Genomic DNA, 23118 nt, shown 5'->3' with positions numbered 1-23118 from the left:
TAGTTCCTGACTGTATCAGTGACTTCTTACACACCTCCTTGGCCTTCTTTTGGTTGCCAATATGAGGCTCCAAACTCTGGAAGACCCTGGGAGACACAGGGAACACAAGCTTGTGTGTTCCTTTAGTGATCTACGATAAACTAAGATCTAAGATATGATCGTATCTTTACAGACCTGTTGGCACCTTCTGCATCCTGTCTTAAAACTCACTGTTGTACTCTAGATCTTAATTCTGTTTCCCTTTCTGTAGAAATTTGTTTATAAATGAGTCTCTGTGTTATTTTATTTTGGCTTGTTTTTCTTCAAAACTCATCTGGAGGAGGTGTTATGAAAGTTGCAATATACCATTAAGATTAATATTGTTACAGCTTTAGGCGACTTAGAAGTGTCTCTTAGATTTCAGATAAAGTCTGTGACACTGGGAAGAGTAAACACTTCAAACGTGGAAGGAGAGAGGATGTTTGCTGAGGTCTGGGGGGTCCCTTGAGCAGAAACAACTGAACAGTTTATCTTAGCATACCTAGGCACGTTCTGGGTTAATGATGGCAAAGGAGCAGGACAGAAACCGACAATGTAAGATCACATTAAGAGCCTGAGAGGAGGGGAGGAAGACAGGAGAAGAAGAAGGAGAAGAGAGAGGAGCCCGGAGGAGTTGGCGAGAGCCCCTACTTCATGATCATCCAAACAGAACCTGACTGGAGCCAAGTATTCGAACCTTGTTAGACAGAGCGCTATTCTGTGTTTTCAGGGAGCTTGGGTTTCCTGGTACCCCAGTTAGAAACGTCTTTCCTGATTAGGGTGCATTTTATGGATTGGGATATAGGCTCCCATTTATTCTGTGGCATCCAGGCTGCAGAGAGAGAGAGAGATTTAAGTGTAGGTTGTTTCTTATTTAGTTAGAAGGCAGCTCATCTCTTGTGTGGCCTCTGTAGGCATATTAAGAGTTTAGTGCTTAGTAGCAGTCTGGGGGTTTCGGGGTGACCAAAGTGTTAGGCCTTGTTTGTAAATACTGTACACAGAGTAACTTGTGTGCTGTGTGTAGTGTAGTTTGTGTTTTGTCATTGTAATAAATATTTGTTTAACCGAGTGTGTCCGGATTATTACTCCTCTCAAGAAAGCTGGGCCAGAGGACAAAGAATTCCTGTGCCTCTAATTATACCAGCCGCTCAGGTATAGAAATCACTTACAAGTTGGGGGTTATGAATAATTATTTCACTGATCGACTAGCCCGCTCAGTCAATTCCTGATTTTCACCAGTTTTGTAACCCCCCATCTGTCACAATGTGATGATGGTGTTATGTGTGTCCATTTGACACTGCACACGGACAGAGGCAGACCCACCGACTGCTGTGACCACAGTGTAAATATACCAGGCATCTGCTGTAGACTAACTACAGGACCCAGATACTGTCCAAGTGAGTCAGATTAACACTGCTTTATAGTCTTGATTGAAGAACTAGGGTTCTCACAGACGGAACTGTCACAGTAAGTCAGAGTAACACTGATCTACAGGCTTTCTTTTCAAATAGGATTTTTGTGAGTTCAATGTAGAAAAGCTGCACTACATTTTCAGTTTGTCTTTTCAGCTAACCCCAAACGTTTTGCATCGACTAGCAAGTCTTTACTCTCAGCATGTTATATTTTTTTGTAAAATGTCACAGTACCTTACAGCACTTTAATGAAGTTGTACCAGGATTTCACTGTACTTTCCTGCTCTTTGTGCTTTACCATGGTTTCACTGTACTTTACTGGACTGGACGGGACTTTTACAAGTATCTTTACCGTAATTTTAGCTGGATCTTACTGTATTGTAGTAAACTTGAGTGCATTGTACTGCATTTTTGTCTTTGATCTCACTGGACTTTACTGCTCTTGTACCCTGATTTCACTGGGGTTTACTGCACTGTACATTGCTTTTAATTTAATCTCACTGGGGTTTACTGCACTGTGCTGCTCTTTTACCTTGATCTTACTGAGCTTTGCTGCACTTTACTGTGTTTGTACCCCGATTTCAGTGGGCCTTACTGCACTGTGATGTGCTTCTACCCTGATTTCACTTGGCAGACTTTCTTGTGCGGTAGCACAAAGAACAGTAAGATGTGACTCTCAGCCTTGAGTTTTACTGTCCCTGCTTCAGGTGGGGCTCTGTGCTGCTGCGCTTGACGCTGGATGTGTTTGAGAATGAAATAATTTAGACCCAGTTCTGGTCAGAGAAGAAGCGTTTTTATTGCAGGATATGATACACACAGCCTCCTTGTACCCACCCTAGCAGGGGAGGAGGATAGAGTGCATAGAAGGATAAGAAGAAACAATTCAGTGTGGTTAATTCAGCAGATCAATCGGAATCAGCAGAAGCAGAGCTGTGTGATTAATATGACATGCGCCAGTGAGCAGCTTGCTGAAGATGAAAGGGCTTCCTTCATTCCTTCCCTCCTGGGCCATCCTGCTCCTCGTCTCTCTCTCTCTCTCTCTAGCCCCCGTGGCAGCGGTGGAAGGTGATGAACTGGAGTTTGCTGCAGTTTCCCAGCTGCCCCAGGCACTGCTCCGGTCTGACAGGCTTCCCCCGCAGGGCCAGCGACACATCGGGACCCAGATCCGGCAGCTCCGCCCGCAGCTTCTCCAGCAGCCGGCCCACAGTGTCGGAGCGCAGCAGCTCCAGCTCCCGGCTCTTCCCGCTGTTCCCGACGATGACCTCCGCCATCACAGTGCCCCCTAGTGGCTCCAGCAGGTTCACGGTCATGGTGGTGTGAACCACACTGGGCCAGAGGTCGCTGTCATATTGACAGCTGGTCTGCTGTGCAGGAGGGAGTGTTGCCTGGAGGCTCCCAACGGGCTGGAATGAGGAAATGTGTTCCTGGGGAAATGCAGGAAAAATCAGTCATCTATCTGTCTCTGGCTGTCTTTCCATCACTCAAAACTCAGGTACAAACTGGAGATCAAAGAGGGAAACCCAATGAGAAATTGTAGCTCATTCTGCCTGAGTATAGGTGACTGTGACCGACACACAGCTCTGTTGTTGACAGAAGAGCAGGTATAAACTGCAAGAGCTCAGTCTTCCTGGATACTGGTGACTGTGACCGACACACAGCTCTGTTGTTGATAGAAGAGCAGGTATAAACTGCAGGAGCTCAGTCTGCCTGGATACTGGTGACTGTGACCGAGACACAGCTCTGCTATTGACAGAAGAGCAGGTATAAACTGCAGGAGCTCAGTCTGCCTGGATACTGGTGACTGTGACTGATTCACAGCTCTGGTATTGACAAAAGAGCAGGTACTCTATAAACTGCAAGAGTTCAGTTTGCCTGGATACTGGTGTCTGTAACAGCTGTGTTATTACCAGCCTCAGATAGAGATTTTCAGCCTGGTAAACATACTCTTTCCCTTTCACCAGACTAACTCAGCAGACAGTATGCACGCTGTGTGCAGAGGCAAGAAAACACTCTTCTGATGCAAACTCTCCGTGATCCTTTGAAAAACAAACGTCTCATTATATATGGCCAATAAAGTGATCTGTTCCTGTGTCTTCTTCTGCAACAGCTGCTATCTTCTCCGCACTGAACACAGTAGCGCACAGCACAAGCTAATTCTCCAAGCACCCAGAGTGGGGAGAACACTGCCCCCCCCCCTGCCTCGCACACACACACACACTGCACAAACTGCTCCGTCTTAGTTACAAAATAAGAACACACAACAGCCATCGCCCCCGGTGCCCGCTCGCATGGAAGAAGAGAGATGGTGATAAAACAGACCTGTTTCCAAGTGCACACCTCCATGATCGCTCTTGGTTCGAGTGCTGCTCTCTGTATCAGCTTTCTCTTTCTCTTTCGGATTGTCTCTTATAAGCTGATCACTTGATGACTCCACCCTGGGGGGGGGAATTCCTCGACCTGTTGATGTACTTTCCGTGGGCTAATAAACACCACAAGGAACCAGAGATCTCCGATACTCTTTTTCTGATAAGAGACCCTCAGCCAAGGTCAGCGTCAGTCCCAAAGAGGCAGAAATCGTATAGCTTCTAACAGGAACCACAGACAGGATCTCACAGTGCCTCTGAGATATGTTTATACTTCTGAGGAGACAGGAACAAAATGATCACTGAAAGTCTTACAAGCTGAATAATGGGTCTTGCTCAAACACTAATTCTCACAGCATCAGACTGTAGTTGTATTGCACAGATAAAAAGTCGGATTTGTCATAAATTATTACTTGAATTCCAGAAAATAGGTGGGTTCATTCACACCTGTAAATATTCCTTAAAACAAAATCCAATATCCAAGATTAAAAGAGAGTTAAGGCATGGAAGACATTCCATAGTAGCATGGCAGTAGAGGCTCTGTGAATAACCCACACAAAGCTGAATCTATCACTTTCCACTGTAGAGTCTATCATTAATGATCTCACTCATATAGTGACCACTCAGCCCGGAAGAGGTTCTGGAGACAGCAGTACAACTTAAAGTCCACAAACAGTCGGAGATCTCCAATGCACATGGGGATATTCAGGATACAAAGTGTAGAAAACTACCTTTCAAAGTTGCTTGCTTGAATGCGACATTCATACCTGGGCTTCTAAGTTTCTATATAATTCATAGCAGAAGCCTCTTCTGAGGGTGAACCATAGACTGAGGTGACTTAGGCTTGACATCACTGGATCGACAACTGAAGCCATGTCCTGTGGTCAGTTTCCATGAAAAGTGAGCTGTCTGGACCGGTGCTTTCCAGGACCAGCGCTGAGGATCCCTGGACTACCTGGGTCGGACCAGAGTCCTGGAGGAGTGGCAATAGTCTTTAGTTATGAATGTCAGGGTGCACTTACACATGGAGATCACCAGGGACTTCCAGTCTGAGAACAGGAGACATGTCTTTACATAAAGGTAGAGGCAGTGAGAGGTGGCTTTGGGAACAGCAGGCTGATAAAAGAGATAAGTAAGGAAGCTTATTTCAGAGAAACAAGTATTTTTTTTGTTTAAGCGAGGAACATTTTGCGTTTATATTAGACAGTATTGTGTCTAAACGAGAAACCAGATAACATTGTGTTAAAACGCAATAATTAAGTTCTAAACAACATTGCCTACAATATTATATCTTGCATTATACTCTATATGTAATAATGTTGCCTCATGCAAAGTAGCATTGACTTGAACACAAGAATATTGTCACACTTAGACTTAATCTAATGGAGCACGTGGACTGTTTTTGGATACAAGTAAAACACTCTGTCAGTGAGCATTCCTGGATTTAAACGCGTGTCATTGTCACAATTACTGTGAAAACCATAAATGACATGCCTTTCCAAACCAATGTTATTCTAGAGGTGAAACTGCAGCAGCATGTACTTCATGTAAGTTTTTGTCTGATCTTCAAACCATGCACGGAAACACAGTATCTACTCTTAACGTACTGTTAAACCTCAAAAGCTTTTAGACTAGGCTTATTTCAAATGCATTTGAATTAGGAGTGACACAGCAGAATGCTGGAAGAGTGTAATTGGAAGGGAGGAGAAACAGCACTTCCGTGTCTGTTTGCACAGGCGTGAATGTAAAGAGATAGGGGAATGCCGAACTAAAAGAAGAAATCCAGGATGGCACACAGCCCGTTATACAGTGTGTCCATTGCTGGCTTGCTCTTTACTGTTGCCAGCAATGACAGTAACAGTAAGCCAACAGGAGGTATGAGCTTTGCTGTCAAGTGCTCGTAAATGTATTCCTTTCAACGCTTAAAGAGTAGGCAAAAACCCTCGCTATTCAAGTTACTAGGTCAAGTCAGTCTCCACTTTTCTGGATGGGGACGATCAGTCCGTCATGCCCTCAGGTAAACAGCCGGCTCACGGGATGAGATTGGAGAGTTCGAGCAGGGCCTGCTGCTTCTGCGAGCTGCTATTTCTCAGCCTTTCATTGTTGACTCTCTTTCCCTGGTAGGCCAAGCTCTGCGATCGGGGAGTCTAGGGGGTTTCGGTTGTCTTTGATAGTTTCTCATATACTGCATGTTGTTTTGGTTTAATGCTTCTGTGTGTGGCATCTGCTGGTAGAGATTTGCAGAACTGTTTTGCCAGACTGATCCATTTTGGTTGGCTGGGTTTCCTGGCTTTGCTTTATTTAAATGAAATTCAGCTTTTGCCCTAAAGTACTTATTGACTCCTCAACTTGTGAGAGTTGTCTATTTGTGCATTTCTTGTGTGTGTCTGTAGTCTGTATGGCTGGAGCTTGGAGCATGGAGCCTCCCTTCTCACACAGACTGAAAGACCTACCTGCTCTTGTACACCATCTCACAAAGCCAGGGGACTGGCCAGACCCACACAGCCAGTCCTGTCTGCTCCTCTGCCTGTGGCATCTGTTTCAACATGGAGAAACTAGTTTTCAAGGCACTGCAGGACAACCAAGTGCAAGATCAGACAAACCCAGGGCCTCTTCTGGTCTTATAAATGCATAATCATGCAAGATTTACTGGTTTCAAATACTGGGAGACAGAAGAAAGGTAAAATTCTCTTCACTCTCCCTGCGTCCCATTCACCCCTGAGCAGCATCAAAACAGAAAGCAAAAGCAGAGGAGAACTTTGACTCAAAACACAACATGACTTCAGAAGGGGAACAGAGGTAGTTTCCAAAGTCTAACTTTCGTGTTCAAATAATTGCCTGGGCTTCTCAGGCTATGGCAGAGAGTCACTCCGACGGGTCACCCCGACACCGAGGGGAGAGTCACTTTGACACCCCCACACCGAGGGGAGAGAGTCACTCTGCAGGACACCCTGACACCTAGGGGAGAGAGTCACCCTGCAGGACACCCTGACACCGAGGGGAGAGAGTCACCCTGCAGGACACCCAGACACCCTGACCCCGAGGGGAGAGAGTCACCCTGCAGGACACCCTGACACCCCGACACCGAGGGGAGAGAGTCACTCTGCAGGACACCCCGACACCGAGGGGAGAGAGTCACTCTGCAGGACACCCAGACACCCCAACACTGAGGGGAGAGAGTCACCCTGCAGGACACCCAGACACCCCGACACCGAGGGGAGAGTCACTCTGCAGGACACCCTGACACCGAGGGGAGAGAGTCACCCTGCAGGACACCCTGACACCGAGGGGAGAGAGTCACTCCGATGGGTCACCCCGACACCGAAGGGAGAGTCACTTTGACACCCCGACACCGAGGGGACAGTCACTTCCATTCTCACTTCTTTAGTGTAGAACCCCGTTTCAAATGAGGGGCGCCAGAATTTCTCTGTACTGTGCCCCTCTTCTACACGCACAAAACAGACGTCCATTCAGAGGTCTCACGGGACACAGACACTTAACAGTCTTTCTGTTTCCATTCTCTCAACCAGGGAAAGACCAGCTCCTTCCTCACAAGGCTTCCCAGCAAGCACCTCTCCAGCTGGGTAACCTGGGGACTTTGACACCATTGTTGTCTGTGAAAGCGTGGCGCTGGCTGGCATGTCTTGTTGGCACATGGACAAGTAGCAGGGCACCGCCTGCTTACCGGAGGGGAAAGAATTCCTCTGTGCTGGAGGCAGCAGGGAGCGCACAGGGAGAGAGAGAGCAGGCTAGCCGTAAAGCCATGATACAAGACTTGCCTGCTACTTTACTTCTAGGTGAACAGATTTCTCACTGACTCACACCAAAATGCAAATACACAGACTACAGAGTGGAACAGTGGTCAGGGTGAAGGAAGGGCCCCGGGTTCAAATCCCACAGCTATGGCACCTGTGAGCAAGGCGCTGCAGGCAAAGTGCTCAGCTGAACGCCCTGCTGTCTGAACGGGGCTCCGACTCATCACTGAGTATGAGAATCCTGGAAAGTTAAAAGGATAATGAAAAAACACTCAAGAATGAACAAAGTCTTTGATTATTTAATGTCAAATAGAAAAGTTTCACCAGCACAGGTCCATGATTTTCTCGGCCTCCCCTGTGAGATGTTAACAAGTCCAGATCCAAACAGAGGGATTAGGGACAATGGATGGGAAGACACGCCACTTCCTCTGGTGCGCAGTGTGCACGCGCCCTCCTCACAGGTTCCCCTTGGCTACAGGACCAGAGCTCTTGGGTTCCGCCCTCTTCTGAGTCTTCTGGAGGAGCTTCAGAGTGTCTCTCTTCTCCACTCTTCTGAGCTGCTTCTTCTTCATCCTCTTCATCTTGGCCGGGTTACGGATCTGCGAGGGAGAGACAGGGGACAGGGAGAAAGTCAATGTAGCCCAAGAGATGGAGAAGGCAAAGTTAGGCGCGTTTCTTCACAATAACATGCAAGATTTACTGGTCACCTCTTACATCAAGACGTGTTATGTTAAATTGTGTACTCTGAAGGGAGTGTCCCACACTGACAGGCCGAAGGAACTGAGTCTCTTTAGTCTGAAGGGAGAGTCCCACACTGACAGGCCGAAGGAACTGAGTCTCTTTAGTCTGAAGGGAGAGTCCCACACTGACAGGCCGAAGGAACTGAGTCTCTTTAGTCTGAAGGGAGAGTCCCACACTGACAGGCCGAAGGAACTGAGTCTCTTTAGTCTGAAGGGAGTGTCCCACACTGACAGGCTGAAGGAACTGAATCTCTTTAATCTTGAACAGAGAAGACTAAGAGGGGACCTGATACAAGTATTCAAAATCCTCAAAGATACTGACAGACTGAACCCAGGCAACCAGAACCAGAGAAGACAAATGGAAACTATGTAGAAGGATATTTAAAACCGAGAAAAGGAGGAACAAGCCTGTCCATGTGGTTAAAACCGATATCAATGGTTTCTTTAGAAAAACAACTGGATGTTTTCTACTACCAGATGGGCTAGATGGGCCAAATGGCCTTTAATGACTTGTTGCTGTGCACCCCCTAGCTGGCTCACACTCTGCAGTATCAGTCCCCAGGGTCCACTGGGGCTCTTCTTCATGTCACAGACACAAACAAGCACATGGCCGGGAGCTGGACAGAGATCGCAGAGGCCGGACGCTGTACAACTGGGCAGTCCCTTAGCAACAGGAGCGCTTGTTAGTAAGAGTACGCAGGGGACAAATTACAGGAGGCCATTTGGCTCACAGTGCTTGTTCTGTTGCCTACCAGCTAAGAGATCCTAACACTTCTTCAGCTTCTTTTCCAGAGTTCAGGTTTCCAGCTGGCTATGACGTCTGTTCCAGACACCCACAACTCTTTGTGAAAAGAACTATTTCCTCTTCTCCATTCTAAATAATTTCCCTTTCAGTGTCCAGTGGTGGCCCTGCGTCCATTTCTGTGCAGTCTCCTGGGCTGAGCCTGTTCATATCCATTTGAATTTTATACACAGGGATCACATCTCTCTTCTAGACTGAAAGTCTGATCCCTCAGGGCCAAATTACTCGTTTTGCTCCTGTCTGAGTTCTTAAGTATCTTATCGAAGTAACACCTCAGTCTCACGTTTCTCACAATCATCCCTCTGCGTATTTTTCATACAGATGAATTCTCTCCAATTTCCCTTAGTATCAAGACTTCCTTTCCGTAGTGCTCTGTAAATCCATCATAGACCTGAATCTCCACTTTCCCAGCAACAGCACCTGCAGCAACGAGGAAGGAACTCTGTGCTGTGTTATTTTCCAAGAAAATTGAACTAGGTCCAAATTAGCCACAATGCAGCAAATATTTACACAGAAGGAACTACGTTTCCTGAAATTCCAGGTTGCAGAAGTATTGGGTGACCCTGCACGTAACATGCAAGCCTTGATTCACAAAGCACGTTTGAGTCCGGCACAAGACACTAGTGCAGCAGTGTGGCACAGCGGTCGGGGCTCTGGACTTGGAACTGGGCGGTTGCGGGTTCGAATCCAGGTGAGATCCACCCAGTGTAAACGTACAATGTATTTATCCAAAGCAAAGCATAACAACCAAGAAAAGTGGTAATAATTAATTAAAGATTTTAAACAATAATAAACAATTGAAAAAAACAATAAACAATTAATAATTAAAGATATAAATGCTGAACAAAGTCAATGCTGGCTGAAAAGAGATTTGACTTTGTTTCAGTACATGAGCAATGACACTCCCTTAACACAGTCACCCCCTCTAGCTCTACACAGAGACACCCCCTCTCTGAGCACAGACACCCCTCTCAGAGAGGGAGAACAGTTGTGCGGCTGAGGGACAGACAAGCTCCTCTCACCACTTGAACAATCTCGGCCTTCCTCTCGTTCTCCAAGCGCCTCTTCTGGTTCTCCTCCTGACGTTTCCTCCTCTCCTGCAGGGAAACATGGGAAAACAGGGAATAAGATACAGCTTGTACTCAGGGTTAATGTGTTAGTATCCAGTCAGTGTGTCTGGACTGTATTAACCCCTCTCTCTCAGTGCAGTGTTAATGTACTAGAGTGTCCAGTCAGTGTGTCTGTACTGTATTAACCCCTCTCTCTCAGTGCAGTGTTCATGTACTGTAGTGTCCAGTCAGTGTGTCTGGACTGTATTAACCTCTCTCTCTCAGTGCAGTGTTAATGTACTGGAGTGTCCAGTCAGTGTGTCTGTACTGTATTAACCCCTTTCTCTCAGTGCAGTGTTAACGTACTGGAGTGTCCAGTCAGTGTGTCTGTACTGTATTGACCCCTCTCTCTCAGTGCAGTGTTAACGTACTGGAGTGTCCAGTCAGTGTGTCTGTACTGTATTAACCCCTCTCTCTCAGTGCAGTGTTAATGTACTGGAGTGTCCAGTCAGTGTGTCTCTAGTCAGTAACACCAGTCTCTGCTCCTACCTCCTTCTCCCTGGCCTTCTCCTCCTGTAGCTGCCTGGCCAGCCCCTTCACTCTGTCCCTCTCTCTCCTCTCCTCCATCTTCTTTTCCCAGGACGAGCGCAGGGGCTTGTCTCTGAGCATCGCCGAGAACCTGAGAGGGACACACAGACGACACCTCATTCTTGTATTTTACTTTATTTTGTTCATCATTAATGTATACTCTACATCCCACACACAGTTAACACAACTTCTTGGTCTTTAGAAATTGTGAGGATTACTTGTTACGTGCTGATGTGTTTTCTCATCTTCTGCACGTAAGTGTCTAGCTGGGGCTCACGCTGTGTGGGATGTGTTGTGTACGGTGGCGTGTCTTTAATCCGCCTGCAGAGCCAGTTTTCCCCTGGGCCAGCGAAGGACGGAGCTGTCGTGCGGCATGTGTGTGCCAGGGTGACCGTGGCGGTCCGCGTGGGCTCGTGCCCTCTGCCGCTCCACCCCACCGGTTCGTCCCGCAGCACCCGGGCGTGAACCCGGGTCTCCGGCGTAACGCAACAGGGCACCAGCCGCACAAGCTAAAGGAGACCTCCCCCAGCCCAGGCGGCTGAGGTCCCTGCGACACGCACGTCACCGTGTCCGAACTAGCTCCGCTACACCAGCACCTCTACACGGCTACCAGCAGCGAGAAACACGAAAATCACCACAGCAACAAGGAGCAGTGACAGCAAGGGACAGAGGGAAATTGTACTGGATGCTCTACTCGAACCCCTGTCCGCCTTGTGCTTCCTCAGGCCTCAGCCCCTGGGGCTCAGTCTAGGGTTAAAATCTCTGAGAGCCAGGAGTGGCGGGGGGGGGGGGGGGCTGGGTCCTGCGCTCAGCTCTGGCCTGGTGGTGCCTTCTGTGTGGAGTCTGCATGTTGTCCCCATGGTCTCCAGGAGCTGTTCCTGAAGACAAGCTGGTTGGAATCACAGATGTCTCTCAGCTTTGTGTGTGTGTTGAACCCACAACCGGCCCTTATCACTCCAGACCCCTGACCAGGACTCAGACAAGGAACTATAATATAAACCACGAAGGGTCAGCAAGAATCACACAGGGGTCAGTAGCGCTATTGGACCCGGATTACCTTTGCTTGTTCCGATCCTTCCACACCCGCCCGGATTTGGGCTTGCCGAGCGGCACCGCCACCTGGTCCGCTCCATTTCCTCGGCTGGGCTTCAGCTTCGAGCCAGCCGTCTCCTTTGCTGCGTCCGCTGCCGGAGTCCTCTCCAGCCCGTTGGGCTCGATCCGTTTCTCCGAGCCGCCTGCCCGGTTCTCCTTCTCGCTGGTGCCGTCGGCTGTCTCTGTCTGCGCGCCGGTGGGAAAGCACTTACTACCGGCGTCTCCGCCGTCCGCTGCTCCTGGCGAGCTCGGCCCTTGCCCTCTCCGTCCAGTCGGTCCAGAGCTCGGCTCGCCCTTTCGCCTCTTCGCTCCGGGTCCGGAATCCCCGGTTCGGGCACTGTCCGCTCCCCGCACGTTACACTCCCCTGCTGAGACGGGGGCCCGTGAACCAGTACACGATTCCGCCTCCTCCCCTGACGGTTCCGAACCCGGATCTGCCGGCTCATCAGACCCCGAGTTCCGAACCGCCCTCAGGTGCCGAGTACTGCTGGTTCTGCCCGTCAGTGCTGCAGGGGTCTGAGAAGCGGCGGTGCTTTGCGCTCCAGTCCGGCGGCCGCTACGAGTCCTGACCCCGACTGCTTCCTCCAGCTCGGATCCGGAGTCTCTCGTCTCTGACGGATCCGAACCCTGGTCCGTCAGGACCGGGTCGGGTCTGCTTCTCTGCCGGCGCCGAGACATCCCGAAGAGAGAAACTGCAGCCCAGACACAAACTCACACACGTGTGAGTTAGGTCTCGCACTTCCTGCGGAGGAGACCAGCCGGGCCTGGCTGTGGCGCCCCCTTGTGACTGGAGGAGCTCTGAGCACCTCTCTCGGGTGTACTGTCTATCGTATTCCTTACTGGCTGGGTGGAAGGGGTAATCTAAAATATTGCTGCTCAGCTTCTCCTGACTCTCCAGCAACAGGCTACAGTTTCTGCAGGCGAGCATGTACGTCTAACCATCAATTTTTGCCCTACTTTGCTCAAGTAGTTGTAGGAGTGTGGAACAAGCTGTCCAGACATGTTGAAACCGATACACAGTGGCTTTTTTTCAAGGAACGGCTGGATGATATCCTTGGATCCCACAATCCACTGAGTAAAGAAGTGTCCCCTGTTCTCAGTTTTAAATGTCTTTCTGTGGTTCGTGTTTCACTGTTCATCCTGATGAAATCCGTTGGAATGACTTTGTCGCCTCTGAGGACTATGAACGAGTTGCCTAAAAAGGCCCCTCGTGGTCAGGTGAAGCTTACATAGTCATAAAGACTAAAGAAAAGTAATAAAAAAATTAAACATTGGTTATTTCTGAGATGCTTGCAATATTGGCTCGTGTACGTTACGTTTGCCACTTCCGAAGAACGACATCTCCCAGAGTTCCCCACGAGAGCCCCCGTCCCTCTCTAATGACGTCAGAAGCAGCTCTGCGCACTGCCGGGAATGGGAGGCGCCCGAGGATTTAAACCCACTCAGCAGCCGAGGGAGATGGTCAGGTAGGGGTGTGAAAGCAGTTTTTTTTTGTAATTAGTGGAGTATTGTTAATAAATAAAGGAGGTAATGGGAGCGGTCCGAAGGAGGGTCCGACCGGGAGGGGGCAGGGGGAGCCGCCGATTGCTCGATTAGCGCTGCCGGCGTCGGGTCTGGGTGAGACAGGACAGCTGACGGCCTCCGAGCGCAACAGCCGTTTTCACCCCGTCGCCCCGTCTGGCCGAGTCAGCGCTGCCTGAGCACCGGGGCATCTCCGAGACTCTGCCGGGGGTATACTCGGAGGGGCCGCGCTGCCCTGGTGCGGAGCCCGTGGTTGTGTTAGTCATGATTGATCACTTAGTGTTGCTAACGCTGATGAAGTTAAAACAGCACTTACAGACATTTACAGTACAGACCATCATAGAACACATAGATACTGTAGATCGCTGTCTGTTCCCCACGACATTACGCGCTGTAGTATGAATTATTTTTTTATTATTATTGTTATTATTATTCATAACACTGTATGACTCACGACACTGTGCTCTGTAAGAAAGGCCGGTATTTGCCTATCCACAGTACTAGAGAATACCTTCCCCAGGTTACTGTTCACACAGTTACCGCCGTAGTTATTTCTCTCTCTAAGAGGAGGCTAGGCTTAGGATGTGTGTTCGTCTCTCTCTGTCTGTGTACAACCAAGAACAGGAGGCATGTCTGTACACAAAGTGTGGTGGGAGTGTGGAACAAGCTCTCCTACCATGTTGTTGAATCTGATACCCTGGTTTCTCTCAAGAAACGGCTGGATGAGACCTGTTTGCTGATTGGTTAAAGAGAGTGAGTGCAGCTAACCATCGGGCATTCTGTGACATTGATAATCCCCAACAGTCTGAGCTCCAGACTCTCACAGATGCACTGACAGCTGGCCAGCACAGGGGTTACCATTATGATGGTGGGAGTGGGAGTGTGTCTGAGAGCAGTGTAAAGCCTGGAGCGGATCAGACCGCTGTGCAGTGGGAGTGTGTCTGAGAGCAGTGTAAATCCTGGAGCGGATCAGACTGCTGTGTAGTGGGAGTGTGTCTGAGAGCAGTGTAAAGCCTGGAGTGGATCAGACCGCTGTGCAGTGGGAGTGTGTCTGAGAGCAGTGTAAATCCTGGAGCGGATCAGACCGCTGTGCAGTGGGAGTGTGTCTAAGAGCAGTGTAAACCCTGGAGCGGATCAGATTGCTGTGCAGTGGGAGTGTGTCTGAGAGCAGTGTAAACCCTGGAGCGGATCAGACCGCTGTGCAGTGGGAGTGTGTCTAAGAGCAGTGTAAACCCTGGAGCGGATCAGATTGCTGTGCAGTGGGAGTGTGTCTGAGAGCAGTGTAAACCCTGGAGCGGATCAGACCGCTGTGCAGTGGGAGTGTGTCTAAGAGCAGTGTAAACCCTGGAGCGGATCAGACCGCTGTGCAGTGGGAGTGTGTCTGAGAGCAGTGTAAACCCTGGAGCGGATCAGACCGCTGTGCAGTGGGAGTGTGTCTGAGAGCAGTGTAAACCCTGGAGCGGATCAGACCGCTGTGCAGTGGGAGTGTGTCTGAGAGCAGTGTAAATCCTGGAGCGGATCAGACTGCTAGGAAGCCAATTTCCTGTCTTCCTTCCAGTGCTGGATTAATCCTGGAATGAATAAGGCACTAACTACTAAATGACCTCTTTTGATTTGTGACCTGCCGTACATCTTTATTGAACCCATTTATTGGCTCTGAAACCTGAGGAATCCTCCTCCCAGGAACTCCCCTCTGCCCATCCCCCACTGTTGGACACGCCACAAGGTCTTCCTCCTACAATCCCACAGTCCCTCTGCCCTGGAGGACTGGGGAATGTGTCATCCCCACCAGGACTGGGGGAATGTGCTACCCCCACAAGAGACGGGGTGTTGCAGTTGAGCTCTGTGACGGCAGGGGACACCCGCGCTTGCCGTGTGAGCAGTAAAGCTCTGTCAGCCCTCCAGAGACAGTGGTGAGAGCCTCACTGATTGCTCACCCTGCTCTGCGTGTGTGGAATTTGCCTAAACAAATGCCTGGGCTGGAGATTCGGAAGTCAACCTGAATCAGGTTCAAGAAGAGAGCGGCATCGCTGCACGAGCTGGAGAGGGGCAGGTCGAAGTTAGTTTATTTGCTGAAAGCTTCTCAGCCCAAACGTTGGGGTTTTTCTCCTGTCTTTTTACTGCACAGTGTGGGATTAACCTCTGCTTGTTCCTCAGCTCGAGATCAGTTCTGTTTCCTTGGCTACTGCCTCCTGCTCCCTATTCCCAGTCCAGTCCAGTCAGAGAGAGGTCCTGGGCTGGCCTTCTGATCTCTCCCCAGCAGGTGCCCAGAGCACCCCGCCTTGCTGCCCTATACCCCTGGATGTCAGAACTCCTCACCCTGCAATCCTGCAAAGAAACCTCATTTCTGTCACTTGTACCCCTGCTTGTAGAAAGCTCTGTGGTTTAGGGGGACAGTCTGTGGCTCTGTCCTGTGGGGTACAGGGGTGTGTTCCTGTGGCTCTGTCCTGTGGGGTACAGGGGTGTGTTCTGTCCTGGGGGGTACAGGGGTGTGTTCCTGTGGCTCTGTCCTGTGGGGTACAGGGGTGTGTTCTGTCCTGTGGGGTACAGGGATGTGTTCCTGTGGCTCTGTCCTTTGGGGTACAGGGGTGTGTTCTGTCCTGGGGGGTACAGGGGTGTGTTCCTGTGGCTCTGTCCTGTGGGGTACAGGGGTGTGTTCCTGTGGCTCTGTCCTGTGGGGTACAGGAGTGTGTTCTGTCCTGTGGGGTACAGGGGTGTGTTCCTGTGGCTCTATCCTGTGGGGTACAGGAGTGTGTTCTGTCCTGGGGGGTACAGGGGTGTGTTCCTGTGGCTCTATCCTGTGGGGTACAGGAGTGTGTTCTGTCCTGGGGGGTACAGGGATATGTTCCTGTGGCTCTGTCCTGTGGGGTACAGGGGTGTGTTCCTGTGGCTCTGTCCTTTGGGGTACAGGGGTGTGTTCTGTCCTGGGGGGTACAGGGGTGTGTTCCTGTGGCTCTGTCCTGTGGGGTACAGGGGTGTGTTCCTGTGGCTCTGTCCTGTGGGGTACAGGAGTGTGTTCTGTCCTGTGGGGTACAGGGGTGTGTTCCTGTGGCTCTATCCTGTGGGGTACAGGAGTGTGTTCTGTCCTGGGGGGTACAGGGGTATGTTCCTGTGGCTCTGTCCTGTGGGGTACAGGGGTGTGTTCCTGTGGCTCTGTCCTGTGGGGTACAGGGGTGTGTTCTGTCCTGGGGGGTACAGGGGTGTGTTCCTGTGGCTCTATCCTGTGGGGTACAGGAGTGTGTTCTGTCCTGGGGGGTACAGGGGTATGTTCCTGTGGCTCTGTCCTGTGGGGTACAGGGGTGTGTTCTGTCCTGGGGGGTACAGGGGTGTGTTCCTGTGGCTCTGTCCTGTGGGGTACAGGGGTGTGTTCTGTCCTGGGGGGTACAGGAGTGTGTTCCTGTGGCTCTGTCCTGTGGGGTACAGGGGTGTGTTCTGTCCTGTGGGGTACAGGAGTGTGTTCTATCCTGTGGGGTACAGGGGTGTGTTCTTGTGGCGTATGGGAGAACATTTTTTGGTGGGGGATTTATTTTTATTCTTTCAATCTTCTCTTTTTCTTTCAGGCTCGGAAGCTGAACAGCATGGGAAGAGCCAGCAGATTCCCATCCGGCTCGTGAAGGAAGTGCAGACGGGGGTTTGATCCGGGAAGCCCGGGAAAACGTCCTGCTCAGAGATCCAGACCCAGACCCAGACCTCACCAGTCTGCTGCTTCTCACTCCCTCCTTTTAGCTCTGAAACAGCGTCGCCTGCGTTTCAGATCATCGTCCGGCTTTCCTCGGGGCTGTTTCGGCTCTGACTCGAGGATCGAACCCCTTGAGAGCACGGGCTCCAGCCCAGCTCGGCTTCCTGGTCAGAGGCTGGAGAGAACCACAGGTCCTGAACCTCCCGGAAGTAAGATCCGTCTGCACCGAGAAAGCCGTCGGAAGTTTCATCCCTACAGGAGGCTGCGAGGGAGAGTGTGGGTATATGAGTGAAATCTGAAATAAGGACGATTTCCCTCACCGGTCCGCTGGTGTAGTGCAGGCACAGGGCAGCAGCAGGAAGAGCTCGACGCTCCAGGACTCTCCTGTCCGCAGCCCAGGATGGTGGACAACCGCTTCGCCACGGCGCTGGTGATCGGCAGCCTGCTCAGCCTGCTGTCGGCCGTGTACCTGTGCGTGGCGCTGGGCACCGACAACTGGTACGAGTACCGCAGCCCGCCAGCAGAGGGCAACGCCTCGGAGCTGCACGAGGAGTTCGTGTCGGACGACGCCGACGAGAAGGCCTACAGCGACACGCTCTTCCGGCTGAACGGCACCCTGGGACTGTGGAGGAGGTGCATCGTGGTGCACGGCGAGGCGCACTGGTACAAGGCGCCAGGTGTGTGGGCGGGGGGGGCGATAGATAGAGCTCGACATGGCGGCACAAGACGGGTCACGAACGAGAGGAGGCCATTTCGCCCGTGTGGCCTGTTGGGCCCTTAGCAGTCAGTCGATCTACGGTCTCGTCCGTCTGTTTTCATGAGGGAAGCCAGGGTATCGGCTCCAACAGCGTGGCTGGGCAGCTTGCGAAGTGCACAAGCGCGACCAACGTGAAAGTGCAGCTACAACCGAGAACAGGAGGCACTTCTTTTACACAAAGGGTGGTGGGAGAGTGGAACAAGCTGCCCAGGCATTTTCTCCGAGACGATATCCTGATATCTTTCAAGAAAGAGCTGGGGGAGATCCGCAGCTGAATTAACTACTTACTACTCCAGGGGCCAGATGGGCTGCATGGCCTCTTGTTTGTGACCTGTCTTGTGTAGACTGATGCCAGCAGACCTTCTCAGGGATACAGCGCCAGGGAGGGGTGGTACACTGGGGCCGTGCTGGGCTGGTCTGGGTTACTGATGCCATGCAGCTGGGTTTAGGTTAGGGCCAGCAAGCCCAGCACAGGTTGCTGCACATCGTAGAGCTGGTGTCATGGGTCAGCACTGAAGGAACGATGGCAGTCTGGTTTCTGATCCTCCCTCCCTCTCTGTCTCCTCCTGTCCAGACCCGAAGATGGTGACTAAATGTGTCAGCTTCTCTCTGGTCAACCTCTTCACTCCAAAATACAGTGAGCCGGGCAATCACAACAGCGGAGAGGACCTGCTGCGCACCTGTGAGTGACAGTGTGTCTGCGCGCCTGCCTGTGTCGGTCTGGATGATCAATTAATGGACACAGAGTCTGTGTCAGACTGATTGATTAATTAATGGACACAGAGTCTGTGTCAGACTGATTGATTAATTAATGGACACAGAGTCTGTGTCAGACTGATTAATTAATGGACACAGAGTCCGTGTCAGACTGATTGATTAATTAATGGACACAGAGTCCGTGTCAGTTGGATGGTAATGTGGACAGTAGTATCTGTATCTGTCTTTTTTTTATAATTGATGGGGACAGTCTGGACTCTCTCAATCTGTGTGTGTGCTGTCAACGGACAACAGTATCAGGACTCTCGATCTGTGTGTGTGTGCTGTCGATTGACAGCAGTCAGGATTTGATCTGTGTGTGTGTGTGCGCTGTTGATTTACAGCAGTCAGGACTTGATCTGTGTGTGTGCGCTGTCGATTGACAGCAGTCAAGACTCTCGATCTGTGTGTGTGTGCTGTCAACGGACAGCAGTGCCTGGATTAACTCTGCTCTGTCTCTGTGTGGCAGATCTGTGGCGCTGTCAGTTCCTGCTCCCCCTGGTCAGTCTGGGGCTGGTGCTGTTTGGGGGGCTGATCGGGGTGTGTGCCTGTGCCTGTCACAGCCTCTACCCCACTCTGGGCACTGGGGTCCTGCACCTGCTGGCTGGTAAGGCTTTCTCTCTGTTTCTTGCTCGTACTCTCTTCCCCCATCTTCAGCACCAAGATAGCACTCCCCACTCCCCTCTGCACAGCAGTCTGATCCATTCCTGGCTTTACAGTGCCTTCAAACACTCCCACTTCACAGCACTCTGATCCGCTCCAGGTTTTACATTGAGCTCAAACACACTCCCACTGCACAGCAGTCTGATCCACACCAGGCTTCACAGTGGTCTCAATCAAACTTCCACTGCACAGCACTATGGTCCACTCCACCCTGTACCAGCTGTAGGGTCGTTTAGGTATTGGAATCTTTAAACTAATTTCTTATCTTGGAAAAAATGTGCACTGTCCAGTCAGTGTGTCTGTACTGTATTAACCCCTCTCTCTCAGTGCAGTGTTCATGTACTGGAGTGTCCAGTCAGTGTGTCTGTACTGTATTAACCCCTCTCTCTCAGTGCAGTGTTAATGTCCTGGAGTGTCCAGTCAGTGTGTCTGTACTGTATTAACCCCTCTCTCAGTGCAGTGTTAATGTCCTGTAATGTCCAGTCAGTGTGTCTGTACTGTATTAACCCCTCTCTCTCAGTGCAGTGTTCATGTACTGGAGTGTCCAGTCAGTGTGTCTGTACTGTATTAACCCCTCTCTCTCAGTGCAGTGTTGATGTCCTGGAGTGTCCAGTCATGCAGTGTGCTCTATTCTCTCTCTGACCCCTAGGTGTCTGTACCCTGGGCAGTGTGTGCTGCTATGTGGTGGGTGTCCAGCTGCTCCACAGGTCACTGTCGGGGCTGCCGGACGGGGTGGAGGGCTCTGTGGGCTGGTCTCTGTGTCTGGCCGCAGTGGCGGCTCCTCTCCAGATGATGGCAGCGGCGCTCCTGATCTGGGCGGCCCGCACGAACCGGCTGGAGTACTCCCGCATGAGGGCCTACAGGGTGGCCTGAGAGCAGCCCGGCGCGCCGGAGAGAGGCCCACGACGTCCGCTCTGTCCTCTGGGTGAACGTACGAGCCCCTCTGGAAGTTATCTCACTAATCTCACTCCCCTGTGTTTCAAACCTGTGTGCATTGTGCTTCTTCAGGCTTTTATTTATTGTTTTGTTGGGGTGTTTTGCTTTAGACTGTCCACATTTTATATGAAGGTTTTTTTTTAAGATTTTTTGCCACTAAATACTAAATATTTTATCTTTTTTTTGTCATTGTTGATAATATTTGCTTCCCAGTGCTGTGTTTTTTTTTTTAGATTTTAGATTTTGTTTGATCTGCATCTGATTGCTCAGTGGACCCCCTGATTTCTTTCCATAGTGGTGTGTTAGACACTCCTGTAATGACCCTGGGAATCTCCTGAACACTGAGAAAGTGCCCGTCTGTGTGTGTGTCTGTGCTTGTCTCTGCCCTGCCTCCCTTGTGGGAGGCCTGTCTCCGTCACTGCCCCACCCCTCTTGGGGATGACAAGTCTCTGCGTCTCTGTCCTGCCCCTCTCGGGGGCGGCGAGTCTGTGTCTCTGTCCTGCCCCTCTCGGGGGCGGCGAGTCTGTGTCTCTGTCCTGCCCCTCTCTGGGGTGGCGAGTCTGTGTCTCTGTCCTGCCCCTCTCTGGGGCGGCGAGTCTGTGTCTCTGTCCTGCCCCTCTCGGGGGTGGCGAGTCTGTGTCTCTGTCCTGCCCCTCTCGGGGGCGGCGAGTCTGTGTCTCTGTCCTGCCCCTCTCGGGGGCGGCGAGTCTGTGTCTCTGCCCTGCCCCTCTCGGGGGCGGCGAGTCTGTGTCTCTGTCCTGCCCCTCTCGGGGGCGGCGAGTCTGTGTCTCTGCCCTGCCCCTCTCTGGAGCGGTGAGTCTGTGTCTCTGCCCTGCCCCTCTCGGGGGCGGCGAGTCTGTGTCTCTGCCCTGCCCCTCTCGGGGGTGGCGAGTCTCTCTGTCTCTGCCCTGCCCCTCTCTGGGGCGGCGAGTCTCTGTCTCTGTCCTGCCCCTCTCGGGGGCGGTGAGTCTGTGTCTCTGCCCTGCCCCTCTCTGGGGCGGCGAGTCTGTGTCTCTATCCTGCCCCTCTCGGGGGCGGCGAGTCTGTGTCTATGCCCTGCCCCTCTCTGGGGCGTCGAGTCTGTGTCTCTGTCCTGCCCCTCTCGGGGGCGGCGAGTCTGTGTCTCTGTCCTGCCCCTCTCTGGGGTGGCGAGTCTGTGTCTCTGCCCTGCCCCTCTCTGGGGTGGCGAGTCTGTGTCTCTGTCCTGCCCCTCTCTGGGGCGGCGAGTCTGTGTCTCTGCCCTGCCCCTCTCGGGGGTGGCGGGTCTCTCTGTCTCTGCCCTGCCCCTCTCTGGGGTGGCGAGTTTCTCTGTCTCTGCCCTGCCCTTCCTAGGGTGTTGTGAGTTGTTTGATTAGTGTGCAGTGATCTCCCTGTGTCTCAGTGTTTCAGCAGTATTCCAGGGCGTCAGTCCAGGTTAAGTAGCTAAGTGAGAGTGCTTTAATATGTGGCTGTGCAGCTGGAATTCCTGCCTGAACTCATGATTCGTCCTACTGGATTGATTGAGTGTGTGATACTTCAGTAATCAATAATTCATTTCCACGAGCCTCTAGAATCCAGGGCAGCAAAGAATTTTCATTTAATAACTGTAGTTAGTACAGTTTGGGTCAAACATTTGCAAGCTCCTAGAAGACTCTTGTGGGATTCAGGTAGGCTGAGTCCTTGTTATCTATTGCTTCACCACCATTTCACTGAGCTAGTACTAATGTGGGATGTCTCCCATTGTTTTCAAACTTCTGTAAAGTCCTGCTCTCTGTTCAGGGAATAAGTAAATCCAGGTTCATTCTCAAGGCCGATTCAATTTTGTTCAATTCCTGTCCATCTTTACATCCCATATTGTGCCACACAAGCCAAAGTCATTTTGGCGTTCTGTCCTGACTCCTGTTGGCACATAGTTATGATGACAATCAGCGTACAGCTCAACAGGACCTCCAGCTTTGTTGTGGCTAAACTCCACTCCGGGCTTGAATAATCCGACCTCCTTGAAGATCATGCTTCATTAACCTGGGGCATCAGTTTCTCCCCCTGATCTGTGTGCACTGGGACTTCATTTCATGTACAGTATGTATTTAGGATGTAACCTGCTTTATAAATGCAAGTAATTATAATTATTAGGAGCCCTGGGCAGCCTTATACTCGAGACATTAGACCACAAGCCAGGGTATCAGCTTCAACAGCAACAGGATGGGCAGCTTGTTCCACGCTCCCACCACCCTTTGTGTAAAGAGGAGCCTGGCCCTGTCCTCCGTTTTAAATGCACTTCACCGTAGTTTTCACTTGCGTCCTCGGCTTCGGGAGCAATGGCCTACCTCACACAGCCATTCGCCCTTATTCCAAGTGGAGAAATGGATGTGGGACAGCAGTGGAGGAGGGGTCATACCTACACAAGCAGTGCAGAGAGCCTGTTTGGGCATTAATGACTCCCCAATGGGCATTATTCCGGAAGGGCTGCTTCAGGACTGCAAGTCACAAGGACCTATGTCTTTCTGTCAATTGCAAAAAACAGTGTAACCCCATCTATCACTATAGCGTGAATCATGGACAATTTTAAAGGTCTGTCTTCTTAGAAACCACTGAATATATTGTAATGTATCATCTGCTTTGCTCTTTAGTTTCTGTTTGTGTATCTCAGTGTCTCTCCAAGAAGGAAGGAGGTGCGACAACCTGTGTTGATTATTAAAGATGCTCACTACAAACGTGTTCCAAGTCTTTGGGATTATGATGGTGAGAATATTGGTTTATAAATGATTGTCAAGATAATGGAAAGCCACTTTTATTCTTTTATCCTGTGGGTGCATACAACTGTTTTTCTAACACATGGTTGTCACTGTGAAAACTGAAGTCTGTAAAAAAACATGATTATGTTTCATCAAAAATGAATGTGTTTGGTACTGCAACTCAATAAAAACACAAATTCAAAAACCTGTTTCATTTGATTAAATCATGTTTAAACTAGTCTAGAATTGCAAATTCATTTTAAGCTTGGAAAT

The 23118-nt window shown here is 50.8% G+C and overlaps 3 protein-coding genes across 3 annotated transcripts; 1 reads left to right on the top strand and 2 right to left on the bottom strand.

Annotated features, from left to right (window-relative positions):
• Window positions 1-2204: 2204 nt before the first annotated feature.
• On the bottom strand, window positions 2205-3982 carry LOC148832289 (uncharacterized). Its single transcript, XM_088919517.1, has 2 exons — window positions 3750-3982; window positions 2205-2854 (listed from the first exon to the last, which is right to left on the bottom strand). The coding sequence occupies exons 1-2, from the start codon at window positions 3771-3773 to the stop codon at window positions 2471-2473; spliced, it is 408 nt and encodes a 135-aa protein (XP_088775643.1). The 5' UTR covers window positions 3774-3982; the 3' UTR covers window positions 2205-2470.
• A 3843-nt stretch (window positions 3983-7825) lies between these two features.
• ccdc86 (coiled-coil domain containing 86) lies at window positions 7826-12568 on the bottom strand. The gene is made up of 4 exons (XM_088919498.1): window positions 11785-12568; window positions 10689-10818; window positions 10113-10187; window positions 7826-8147 (listed from the first exon to the last, which is right to left on the bottom strand). Exons 1-4 carry the CDS (start codon window positions 12495-12497, stop codon window positions 8004-8006), a joined length of 1062 nt encoding a protein of 353 aa, XP_088775624.1. The 5' UTR covers window positions 12498-12568; the 3' UTR covers window positions 7826-8003.
• A 577-nt stretch (window positions 12569-13145) lies between these two features.
• Window positions 13146-23050, top strand: LOC148832287 (claudin domain-containing protein 1-like). Its single transcript, XM_088919511.1, has 5 exons — window positions 13146-13285; window positions 16901-17696; window positions 18351-18458; window positions 19002-19139; window positions 19845-23050. Exons 2-5 carry the CDS (start codon window positions 17420-17422, stop codon window positions 20066-20068), a joined length of 747 nt encoding a protein of 248 aa, XP_088775637.1. The 5' UTR covers window positions 13146-13285; window positions 16901-17419; the 3' UTR covers window positions 20069-23050.
• The last annotated feature ends 68 nt before the right edge of the window (window positions 23051-23118 follow it).

Source organism: Atractosteus spatula, chromosome 6, assembly GCF_055471065.1.
Source record: "Atractosteus spatula isolate fAtrSpa1 chromosome 6, fAtrSpa1.hap1, whole genome shotgun sequence".
Lineage (NCBI taxonomy): Eukaryota > Metazoa > Chordata > Actinopteri > Semionotiformes > Lepisosteidae > Atractosteus > Atractosteus spatula.
This window is presented reverse-complemented; position numbering and strand designations above follow the sequence as displayed.

Coding starts and splice junctions, on each gene's coding strand:
- LOC148832287 (XM_088919511.1), top strand. CDS start 17,420: ATGGTGGACAACCGCTTCGCCACGGCGCTGGTGATCGGCAGCCTGCTC. Junction 17,697..18,350: donor GCACTGGTACAAGGCGCCAG/GTGTGTGGGCGG, acceptor CCTCCTGTCCAG/ACCCGAAGATGGTGACTAAA. Junction 18,459..19,001: donor AGAGGACCTGCTGCGCACCT/GTGAGTGACAGT, acceptor TCTGTGTGGCAG/ATCTGTGGCGCTGTCAGTTC.
- ccdc86 (XM_088919498.1), bottom strand. CDS start 12,497: ATGTCTCGGCGCCGGCAGAGAAGCAGACCCGACCCGGTCCTGACGGAC. Junction 10,819..11,784: donor AAGGATCGGAACAAGCAAAG/GTAATCCGGGTC, acceptor TGTCCCTCTCAG/GTTCTCGGCGATGCTCAGAG. Junction 10,188..10,688: donor AGAAGGCCAGGGAGAAGGAG/GTAGGAGCAGAG, acceptor GTTTCCCTGCAG/GAGAGGAGGAAACGTCAGGA.
- LOC148832289 (XM_088919517.1), bottom strand. CDS start 3,773: ATGGAGGTGTGCACTTGGAAACAG. Junction 2,855..3,749: donor AGGTGTGCACTTGGAAACAG/GTCTGTTTTATC, acceptor GCATTTCCCCAG/GAACACATTTCCTCATTCCA.